At 38.9% G+C, this 12427-nt stretch overlaps 1 protein-coding gene across 1 annotated transcript in view; it reads right to left on the bottom strand.

Moving 5' to 3' along the window:
* CTDP1 (CTD (carboxy-terminal domain, RNA polymerase II, polypeptide A) phosphatase, subunit 1) overlaps positions 1–12427 on the bottom strand; it is a 102533-nt gene that overhangs the window by 74752 nt on the left and 15354 nt on the right. The window contains 1 exon segment of the mRNA XM_009894945.1: positions 8417–9502. Coding sequence (XP_009893247.1) covers positions 8417–9502 — 1086 coding nt within the window.

Below are 12427 nucleotides of genomic sequence, written 5' to 3'. Positions count from 1 at the left end.
TTTCCTTTTGTTTTTTTCCTATAATTTATAGCATTTCATCTTATTTACACATTACTTAAAATGCTTACCAAACTCAGTCATTTGTCCGTTAAATGTCTTTGCACCAACAGAGAATAATACACTTAATATTGCACTACATTTTTTGTTTAGAAATGCAAAATAAAAGGATACCGTCATGAACTAAAGGCAGGAGTTCAATTAACAACTTAGCCCTCTCCTCTAGGTTAAGAGCAAAGCTCTCAGAACTGAAGGTGAAAAATACATCTCTTCAAATACTACCCACTCCTGTTGAAGTCTGTCAATTCTGCACAAAGACCCTGGGGTTTCTTCCTGTAGATGCCTATATAAAAAGACAATGCTCCATTCTAGTCTAGCCTTGTTAACTAAAAAAAAATCTAAGTAAAGTTTTTAATTTTTAAAAAATTTATTTAAAGTTAGAGTTTATGAGCCCTTGTCTATTTTCATACATGTGCCTTCAGGAATGAAGCCTCCAGGAAAAAAAAAAACAAAACCACAAACAAATTTCAGAACAATTCTGACAAGAAAGCAAGAACAGTAAATTAATTTGATGGTTTCAACATAGCTCCCTGGAGTTTGATCTGCATGTCTGTCATTTAACATAGTGACTGTACAATTAAGATGAAAGTTTTGAAATACCCATACTTCACCACAACATTTGAAGATGAGAGCAAATAGGTAACAGCAAATACTTAAAGGCCTGTGTACAACCTGAACTAGAAAATACTGGGATAGACAGATCAGCTGAAATGCTCTTGAGGATTGACCCAACTAGTTAGACAGTTCAGTTTCTAGACTTCTGTAAATTCAAAAGACTAAATAAACAGAAAGGGCAGGAGATCATTGTCCTTTACCAAAGTGGTGAAAGCCTCTGTTTTCCCACTTTTGTTCCCCCAAACTCAACAGAATACAGCAGTAGAGCTACCTTTTCCAATATCTTTAGGCACAAATACTTTTTTTATTTAGTCTAAAAAAAAAAAAAAAGCTCTTCTGTGCACAAATACATTTCTTCTCAGCAGCAAATGGAAGCAATTCCACAGTTCAGGATTCAAAAGCTGTACCATAAATGTCAAGCTTTTCTCCACACTAGTATCTTTGCAATAAAAAAGTGTTGAATTAAGAATCCAAGATAAACACAAACACGAGCATTTAAAGATAAAGCCCTTTCCAAACCACAACCGATTTAGAAATGCCATAATTTAAAAAAACACTGTCCAACAACACTCAATGAAAACAACTGTAGAACCACAACCACGTTAATCCTAGCACACCTTTGCTGTTCAAGAGGTTTAACTGTCTAAAAAGCAAAACTCTTTAAGAAGGGAGGTCAGTGCACCCAGATCATTCATCCTGACACAAGAAATCCGTTTTCCAATTAATCATCAGTTACAAAGGCAATCCGTGACCCAGAGCACTTCCATGCAACAGTTGCTGGAAATGAGCCAGTTTACATTGCCAGAGGGAGCTTCCATGGGGTATTATTATTTTTATTTATATAACCTCAGTAGGAATTGTAGAAATACCTACAGCTAGAAACTGGTAAGTATAAAGCTATATTTAATTTATACACAGGGTATGTTTCAGAGGAAAGAAAGCAGAGGCTCTGAAAGCGAATCAAATTAAGAGATCGGGGCGGGGTGGGGGGGATGATGGATTAAAAAAAGAGTGAGAGGCTTGGCTTGGAAAATGCTTTCTTTTGAGAACACAGGAGAAAAGCTATGACAATGTAATAGAACAGAGAGGTAAGAAGACAGCTGTTATAAAGAGGATGCTGAAATCCGGCTCATAAGCATACGAGTTTCAGGGAAAAAAGCAACAAGAGCAAGAAGTCCAGTGGAAGTTTAGGTACTTGTGCCTGGTAGTAGATACTGAATCAAGTATCAAGACATGACTAGCAATACTACCCTGCACATAACTCTGGAGCTGATTGAATACAATATACAACAGCATGGGATTACACTAGTAAGCGTACAGAACAGTTAACCAGAGTTGCTGGTGCTATTAGATGGACAGACTATGCTTATAACCCTGAAGAAAAGCTTATCTGATACCATAGTACATCCATTTGCCTGATTAAAGGTATCACTGCTCCTTTTGGACTTCATCAGGGGGAACCTGAACAAAACCATAAAACTGCAGATTCATCTCATGTTAAATATGTGAAGTTGTGTGAGAAGATGGCTTCCTCCAACTATTTTTAAAACCAGTGTTTCTGCATTGATGATTTGTCAGGTGCTTCATCAGGCTGCCCGTTCCACACAGATACACGTTCTGCATTCAAGCATATCTGATCATTTCATACCAGATGCACACTGAGGAGCTAAATAAATTCTTCTTCTAGTCAACAGGATTGCAACAGAAGCCTTAAACATAAAAGTCAAAATGGCACTATTTTGTACGAAACTTTTATGGTTCTGAAACAATAGCTCCAAAAGGTATAAGCCATTAACATAACATTAAAGTTGGCGACATGAAGACCAGTGTGTAACCAAACCCCCCTCCCAAGGGTCAAAAGCCTCACCCTTCTCGCCTCCGCAACACCAAGGCGTTCTGATTCCTGCCCGTGTCTAAACTGGAGCTGCCTATTGCACGCGCCAGCGTACTGAAAATCACATGAGGTAATACAATTGTGTTGTCTCAGGGTCTGTCTTCTATTTCTAGCTAACTTCTTCACAAATCAAGACTTCACAGTTATGATGTTCTTAGAGCAAGATTTGGTAGAACACCAAATTTAACCGGGTGGGAGAAATAGTACTGCAACACTTAATACCCTTGTCTTCTCACCCTTTCCCCAGTGTAACTTCCCCTTTTGGAAGTATGCTTATTAAGAAAAAACAGCAGAAAGGATCTTAATCCATCCAAGCAATAGTACTTCTGATGCAGTTAGGAACAACTGAATCATCCAGCCAGGCTAAAAATCACTTAAGAGAAAAAAATATTTTTCTGGACTACTTTTTTTTTTCTCCATTGTTCTCCTATAATTTTCCTACTTCAAATTCTAGCCTAAAATTGTTCCAAAAAGGCAGAGGCACACAAGCCTTTCTACGTGAAGCAGCCAAGGTCTAAACTCAGATAGGTGCAGCCTGAAGCACATAATATTAGGAGAAGGTTATTTCAAACCTGGGGAAGGGACTCATCAATTCTACTTTCGAACATGCAAACAAAGGTTGAAAACACAAAAAGCATCCTATTAACCTTGACAATTCATTACTAAAGAAGTGACCAAAATCAGTAGTGCAACAATAAACTTCTACAGCTGTTCTCCAGGATATACAGTTTTACTACAGCAGTTTATTTTGTCTTATCCAAAGTATGAAGCACACTAGGCACTTAAGCAACATCGATAAATGAGACCTAAGCTGAGTATTTACAAGGACTAAGAAGAAAAGCTATACTGCATATTTGGCTACGCTCACATTACCAAGCAGTGCAGCCCAACAGGGAGATCTGCAGGGCAAAATGGTGCTGGAGGAGCGACACCCACTCCCATATGCATTTCAGAGATTTTTGCTTTAGATTAGCTCTGTCCAGTCCTGTGGACCGAACGCCCGTGAGCACTCAGCTGACTGCGCCCTCCAATTCAATCTCACCCATGAGGAACTCAGCGTGCGTGCTCGAGGCTGTGCCAGGATAAACCAAAGTACTCAATGGGGGGGAGTGACCACCAGAGTCACCCTCAAAATACTCTCCTGATTTCAACACACCAAAGTCAACATAACCTCATGACAGTTTGTAACCAGGTTGCTAAACGCTGCTTGGAAAATCTGATCACTAGAAGTTTATTACTCTTCAGACCATTTTTATATATAAATCTTGATTTATGATCAAATCCTGAAGCTCTTCAACAATGTTAACCTAAGACAAGTTGTAAAGACCTTAGTGTTTTGTCCTACAAGAATTAATTGACCATGAAATAGTGATAGATGTGCTGTTCGTAGGCTACATCTAGAGTTCAGCTTTAATGCTCACTGTGCTTTACCAGCAAAAGCAACAGGCTTACCTGGTCAGTGCCTGAGTTTAGAGCAGTGCTTAACTGGATTTTTTTTAAAGACATGGCCTATGAAAGCATTCTTCAGGGAGAAAAAAACCACAAAAACAAAACAAAAAAACCCAAAAAACAAACCCAACAAAAAAAAACGATCCGTGGAAACATCATAGCTGTGTCTGGTGAAGACCTCACACCAAGTCACAGGACAGGTGACTGTCCAGCGGTGACAGCTAAGGCACTCTTCCAGTGCCTCAGACCCAGACTCAGGAACAAGCATTTTTTAAGTAGGTAGATGAGATGAATAAGAGGAGCCATAGTTCATAGTATAATTTGTATTTTAAGCAACTTGATATTTAAAGATATTAAGCAAAACTTGGCATGGGCTAAGTCACCAAAAGTAAGGAAATTATTCCCGTATAGCTTTCAAAGTATAGAAAAAGACACAGAATTAGATATATTTTGAAAAAGAAAAGAAAAGAAAAATTCAGGGCCTAAACTGACACATTTCCACTCCTACCCCACTAGAATAATTTTTAACTGACCTTTTAACAGATTTATCTTCAAAAAACTCAATACAAAAATCAACTATGGTATCATTCATTTGTTCAGAAAGGAACATAACAAGGTTTATAAAATAGTGTGGTAACTGCTTAGCCAAGTGTGTACAGAGCTGTAACAACTCATCAGCCAATGCAGTTTACCATTGCTTAAAGCAAACAGCAGATGTTTCAAAAACTGAAGTAAGATTTATGCAGCCCATAGGTAAGGACTATTGGGTAGCCTTTTCTCAGTCACACAGATTTATAAAGCTGATGAGATGATACAAGATTCTTGTATTTTCCTCCCTATATAATGAAAAAATCCTGATTTTCTCCAAGAATAAGGATTTGTTTATTTTCAGAATTCAGAGTATCTCTGTCTGCAGAGAAACAAGCTGCCTATCTGCAGAGAAAAGACAAGTATATAAAAAGGATAAAAGAAATTTAAATTATTTGCTACAATGGGCTGGCAAGAATGCTGTAAATACAATCTACAATAGTATTCCCTAGCTGTTTATCCCATAGACCAAGCTATGATGTGGTCACTTTGCAGGGGGAAATCCCATCCCTCCAAGACCTAGAGGGTACTCTGTTTCACACTGACTTCTTCCCTTTTTATTTCCTCTGACAATTTTTCTCTCTGTCTTCAAAATTCAAAACCTAACAGTATTTACCCAACACGGCTGTAGATTAAGTATATACCATTTACTACAGCTCACTTAATGCAAAGTTAACTTGCTTGTGTTAGTCCCAAGTATGCTGGTTTTAGTGTGGTCATCCAGAAATACTAAATTGACAGGTACTTTTTAAAATCACCTTTTCACATCTACATTAAAAAAAAAAGAGACAAAGAAAAAAAGAGAAGCACAACAACATTGTCTGGTCATCAACTTTTGAATAAAACTCAAAAAGTTATGCACTTTTGTTTCCCTTTTTCACCAGCAATTAGACATCAAGCAGGGCTTCAGATGCTTGCCATGGGAGCCAGAGATGCAGTATTTGTATGGCTTACCAGCAGTAATAGAGACTTGTAGAATTTGCTTTCTAACCACATGACAATCAGTATGAAAATCACGCTGACACGTGAATTATCACAAATCCAGCTGTGACAGGACACAATTTATATCCTTAAAAACTCTGATTAAACTTCAGAGTTTCCCTCATGAAATTAGGGTGACGCAACATAATTACTCCCCTCTAACCAGAGGTGAGAAAATACAGTCTTCAGTTGAAAAAACCAAAAACCCATCACAAAACACCACCACAAGCAATCCATGAGAATCTTACCAAAAAAAGGGTTATGGGAGAACACAGTTTTTTTCACTCGAAATCCCCCTATTTCACTGACGTTGTTACAGAAATAATTACTAACCGATGATAAAAGATGACAATAGCTTGCTCATTAGGCAGAAAAGACTACCAAGTTAGCTCTTTTAGAATTAGATAGTGTAATTCTTTCCTTACTGAAAGCAGCGGTCAGCTTCTACTCGCTGACAATAAATATTTTTCACCCTAGCAATTCAGGAATAGTATTCTTGTGATTTCTTGTTTTAATTAGCAGGAAATATTTGAATATATTTTAAGTACCAAGTGCAACACCAACATTACATGACTATTTTCAAGGAGAGTCTAGGTCATAGCAAAAAGTCTGAAAAATACGGACCACCCTGAAATCTATCTATTTTTCAAAAGAGCACTGAAAATTAATTTTAAAATAAACTCAATTCAAGTACTGTACAAGCACATTAATGTAATAAAAACAAAGTTAAAGTAGTTAATAGTTAAAATTAAGATCAACACTAGTGGCTGATTCACTAAGAATGTGCAGGTAGTGAATAATTTGCTCATAAAAGTAAAACACAAGGATGAGTATGTGTGTTTATATAAACATACAAACCCCACTCAAACTGTACATTCAAAAAAACCAAAAAAGGAAAAAAGCCTCAACTGCTTCTCATTATCACATGCTGTATACCTTAACATAATGTTATTCAATATTTTTTCCTCTAGAGAAATGTGGATGTTGGGGGCGGGGCTGTCCCATTTACCTTTATCCTATGAATTTTACCACATCACACAATAATTGCATCCAATACACAAGGAAATTCAGAAGCCATCTAGTGCAAGCTAGACAAAGCAACTCTGAAATGAAGCATTTTAAGATATGAAGTTGGAAAAACGTGGAGATAACTTTGACAGCTATTATGTCTCCAATGAAGTATGACAAACTTGCGCATTTCTTTGCTGATAAGAGTACTGCTATTTTTGCAGTTTTAAAAAGAGCTATTCAGCAACTGTAGTAAAACTACAGAGTCCCAAACTGATGTATCCACTGATTTTAACACTTCGCATCCACTGTTTCAACTGTCACACTTTCACAAATCAGAATGCAAGTTAATCTGATGAAACTAATCCCAGCCTCTTCTGGGTTTGAGGTTGTTTTTACTACTTAAATGCCTATCTACATCAGGACAAATAATACAAACTTGCTACTTCACTGCAGGTCCATTGGTAGAGGTTTTATTCTGATGCTACTGGACTAGGTCAATACTGTAGCCCCTTCTTGCTACAGTTGGCCTTACCAACTTTTTAATAAAAGCTACGGGTGCTTTTTGTCACTAGAACTATACATTGAGATAACTGGAAAGTGAGGCAAGTTTACACTAGCCTAGCAAATATACAGCCTTATTGTTATTTAGGCTAACATATATATAAAAAATTAGCTGATTAGCATATCATAATAGACTGATAAATTGGCTGGTTTTAATCCATAGATTTTTAACACTACTCCTAATAGAGGGGTAGAAATTAAGGAACTAAAACAGTCTCCTTTTAGTCACTAAACACTGGAGGTTTTTTTTAATCACTGCCTCCTCAACAGGAAGAGGTGATTCCTAATCAGCTATGTAAGAAATGGAACAAGATACTTCTTAAGTGACACACTTAAAAAACCACACATCTATATTCCATCCAGTGAAAATATACTCCATTCTTGTATAATACAAGCTGACGAAACAAAGATGCTTCTGATGTCTGAAAGCTTACATGAACAGCAGTCAAGAAAAAAAAATCCAATAGGTGGCAGATGTGTATTTCTTTGCTTATGATATTTAAAGATGCCCTAAAGCTACCTAAAAAGTTTCAGATGATCTAAAACATGCAGTTTTACTTTTGGATTTCATGGTTTTGATTATCAGAAATTTTATTGCAACTTCAAAAGGCGAACAATGAGGTAACCAAGAGTCAGGGTGCACACAAAAAACTTGTACTAGAAGCTAGTGGTGGCCTGTTATCTCCTCTGTGGCAGCTAAGCAATGGTACATTATAGATATGTAAAACCAGGTAGCTTTGTGAAATACGTATCAAAAGTTAGGCTAAGCTCTCTTACATCTCCCGTGACAAAGATATACAGGCTACGCAGTCAGTAGTGACAGAGTATCATCAGATTCCAGTCTCAAGATAATTCATTTGAATTCCCTACAAAGTGAAAAACTGAACCATGTGAGATGAAATATGAGAAACCAAGAAAGCAAGCATTGCTGTAACTTTATAACAAGATCGCTACAAACTTTTCTTCAACACAAACGTTGGACATCGTACCATCAACTCTTAACCAAGAAGTGAGACATGGCATATTCCATTAGAGGTTATTTAGCAGGCCCTCCTTTTAACACTAAAAAGCCACACTTGATCAAAAAGCAGTAAAAAAGCCTTTTTAAAGTCTGTAAGTTATGTTACGAAGAATCTTCCCATTAATTTAAATTCTAACCTCAGTTACATTAAGCCTGTATGTTATACAAAAGACAGCTCAAGGCATGAACAAACGTAACAGGAAAAAGGCTGATGAAAAACTCAAGTCTCATTTACCTACCTGTCCTTGCTGCAATGAGATGCGTTGCTTTGTCAGGATCATCAGCACTCAGTACTAGATTCTTCACAATTTTAGCTCCAAGTGCTGTGGCATGATAGTGTTCCCGTGTTTTCTCAATAGGGAAGTTTGTTGGGTAGAGTCCACTAAATATTATGGTTACATCTGCCAACACTTTACTTTTCAGTTCTGGTACTATTTTTCTGATGTCAGGAATTTCCTCAATCTCTTTTTTCAGGTATTTATCATACTTTGTGTAATAGTCAGTGTGAACCCGCACAAGGATCTCTTCGAGGTATATTAAATGGTCGTCGTCATCTGTATCATCCTCCTCCTCTTCTTCCTCCATACTCTGGTCTAAGGACTCACCCATTGTAATTCCAGATTGTTCACTATTCTGAGACTCTGTTTCAGCTTCTTTCTTGTCTGCACACCCATTTCCTAAATCACAAAGGCTTTCCTGTTCACTTTCTTCTTGTGCTTCAAGATCAGTTTTGTCATGAATATTTTCACTAGGTAGAGATTGCGTGTCCCCAGAATGGTTCACCAGACCATCCTTTTTTTCACTCACATCAGTGCAACTCCCTTTCTGCAAATTCTCATCCTGCAGAGGTTGTTTGGATTTCTTCCAGCTCCTTTTTTCCTCGTTCTCACTATCTGATACAGAAGTAGATGACTTTCTGGTATCCAATCCACCGTCACTTTCACTGTCACTAGATAGTTCAAAGTCCAAATCATTTGTTGTCTTGTCTTGGGTTTGCTGCTTCTCTATCACTGTTTTATCAACTTGTTCTGAAAAAGTCTGAGATTCTTTTGTATTTGTCAAACCATAAGTGACCTCACTGTCCATTTTGTGATCAGTGTTATCATTTAAGGAGTCCTGGGCATTAACTTTATCACGAGAGTTCATATCCCAGTCAGACGTTTCACTGCTTACAGAAATACTTCCATTTGCAGTACAAGTGTCCTTTGCAGCTTTCTTGAGACCATTGCTTTGTTCTTCTATACATGTAACATTTTTTATTTCTTCAGCATCCTTTGCTGATGTCACTGCTGAAACAAGCGCGTCTGGTTTTGTAGAGTGGTTTACTAAGACAAAAGAAAGAAAGAAAGAAAGAAAACATATACATATTTTCTCAGGTGTTTTTTTTTTAAACTTAACCAAAATTTAATTTTCTTTTTCCTTAAACACAGTTTCCATATGCAGTTAGACTCCACTATGCTTAGAAGGGACAACTAGGCTTTTCAAAGTTGTTAAGATACTTCAGGTGTCAACAATTACTAGAAAGAACTGGCAAACCTAACAAACTTTACTTTTGTAAAGAAGCTGTGTAAGTAGCTTTTTTATTTTTTTTTTTAAAAAAAAGTCACACAGATCATAAGTAATTATTTGTTAACTATGCAAACATTAAAGCATTTATATTGTAGCATGAGTTTTATTATTACATCTCAGGGCAACAAAACTACTGCAGAGAGCAAAACCAGGGTAGAATTCACTTCAGAAGGTCAGAACTTCAGAACTACAAGAACTTCCTTTATAAACCTCCTTTGCTTTCATATATTTCCTATTTTTCATAACCATAACAACTGTATTTTAACAGTTGAAAAGATATACATGTTTTCACAATACAAAGATGCTGTTCGAGGTTCATTTGAGACTGCTGGAACACAAGTAAAGGGTAAGAGACTCAAAGGCAGAAAAATAGTTTTAGGATGTATCTTCAGATGTTTGCAGAAGGAAAGACAAAGAAGCTGTAGACATTCAGACGTTTGTACACAGACATTTATCAGGAACACTGGATGAAGTCACCCTATTTTGACTCTCTTTTGTGTGCATGTACCTGCCCTGCAAGTAACACGTAAGTCAAGCACAGAGGTCCTGTGTCACAGTGGCCTGATCCAGTTTGAGTATATTACTATTGTGGTTGCAACTCAGGGGAAAAAAGGAAAATTTATGGGCTTTGGAAGAAAAGGCAGGCCACTCATGAGAACTACGAAGATGTAGTGAGGCTACGTAGCAAGAAAATTAGAAGGGCCAAAGCCCAACTAGAACTTAACCTGGCTACTGCAGTTAAGGGCAACAAAAAAGTTTCTATAAACATATTAACAATGAAAGGAGACTAAGGATAATATCTGTCCTTTGGTAGATGGGGCAGAAACATAGTGACCAAGGATGAGGAAAAGGCTGAGGTACTTAATGTTACTCCCAGACCCCTGTGCTAGCAGGCAGGGGCAGGGAGCAAAATGAAGTCACCATAATCCATGGGGAAATGGTGAATGACCTGCTCCAGCACCTAGGCATACACAAGTCTATGGGGTCGGATGGGATCCACCAAAGGGTCCCGAGGGAGCTGGCGGAAGTGCTCACCAAGCCACTTTCCATCACTTAGCAGTCCTGGCTAACCAGGGAGGTCCCAGTTGACTGGAGGTTGGCAAATGTAATGCCCATCCACAAGAAGGGCCAGAGGAAGATCTGGGGAACTACAGGCCTGTTAATCTGACCTCAGTGACTGGGAAGGTTATGGAACAGATCATCCTGAGTATCATTACAGGACACATGCAGGACAACCAGGTGATCATGCCCAGTCAGCATGGGTTTATGAAAGGCAGGTTCTGCTTGACAAACCTGATCTCTTTCTACAACAAGGTGACCTGCTTAGTGGATGAGGGAAAAGCTGTAGATGTTGTTTATATGGACTTCCGTAAAGCCTTCAACATGGTTTCCCACAGCATTCTCCTGGAGAAACTGGCTGCTTGTGGCTTGGATGGGTGTACTCTTCACTGGGTAAAAAATTGGCTGGATGGCTGGGCCCAAAAAGTGCCAGGGAATGGAGTTAAATCCAGTTGACATCCAGTCACAAATGGTGCTCTCCAGGGCTCAGTACTGGGGCCTGTTCTCTTTAATGTCTTTATCAACAACATGGACAAGGGGATCGAGTGCACTCTCAGTAAGTTTGCAGACAACACTAAGTTAGGTGGGAGTGTCGACCTGCCTGAGGGTAGGAGGGCTCTACAGAGGGATCTGGACAGGCAGGATTGATGGGCCGAGGCCGGTGGTATGAAGTTCAACAAGGCCAAGTGCCAGGTCCTGCACTTGGGTCACAACAACCCCGTGCAGTGCTACAGGCTTGGGGAAGAGTGGCTGGAAAGCTGCCTGGCACAAAAGGACCTGGAGGTGTTGCTCGACAGACTGCTGAATATGAGCCAGCAGTGTGCTCAGGTGGCCAAGAAGGCCAGTACCATCCTGGCCTGCATCAGGAATAGTGTGGTGAGCAGGAGCAGGGAAATGATCGTTCCCCTGTACTTGGCACTGGTGAGGCCCCACATCAAATACAGTCTTCAGTTTTAGGCTCCTCACTACAAGACAGACATTGAGGTGCTGAAGCATGTCCAAAGAAGGGCAACAAAGCTGGGGAAGGATCTGCAGAACAACTCTTTTGAGGAGCGGCTGAGGGAACTGGGGTTGTTTAGCCTGGAGAAAAGGAGGCTCAGGGAGAGCTTACTGCTCTCTACAGCTACCTGAAAGGAGGTTGTAGAGAGGTGGGGGCTGACCTCTTCTCCCAAGTAACAAGAGACAGCACAAGAGGAAATGGCCTCAAGTTACACCAGCGGAGGTTTAGGATGGACATTAGGAAAAATTTCTTCCCAGAAAGGGTTGTTAAGCATTGGAACAGGCTGCCCAGGGAAGTGGTGGAGTCGCCATCCCAGGAACTATTTAGAAGACAGGTAGACATGGTGCTTAGGGACATGGTTGATGGGTGGTTTTGGCAGTGTTAGGTTGATGGTTGGACTTTATGATCTTCAAGGTCCCTTCCAACCTAGATAATTCTATGATTCTATTGTTTCCATATTAGACATCTCTAGTTCAACAAGGGAAAAAGAGCAATGTCATATATATTAAATTAAAAAAAACCAAACACCTAGGCTAAAATGGAAAAAAACCCCTGCAATTCTTTCTCAGCCGTTGTCTTTCAAATACATTTTGCCCCCAAATTAATACTAACATAGTGATGT

Source organism: Charadrius vociferus, unplaced genomic scaffold (assembly GCF_000708025.1).
Source record: "Charadrius vociferus isolate BGI_N301 unplaced genomic scaffold, ASM70802v2 scaffold51, whole genome shotgun sequence".
Lineage (NCBI taxonomy): Eukaryota > Metazoa > Chordata > Aves > Charadriiformes > Charadriidae > Charadrius > Charadrius vociferus.
The sequence above is the reverse complement of the archived record's forward strand: the minus strand, read 5'-3'. Positions and strand labels throughout refer to the sequence as shown.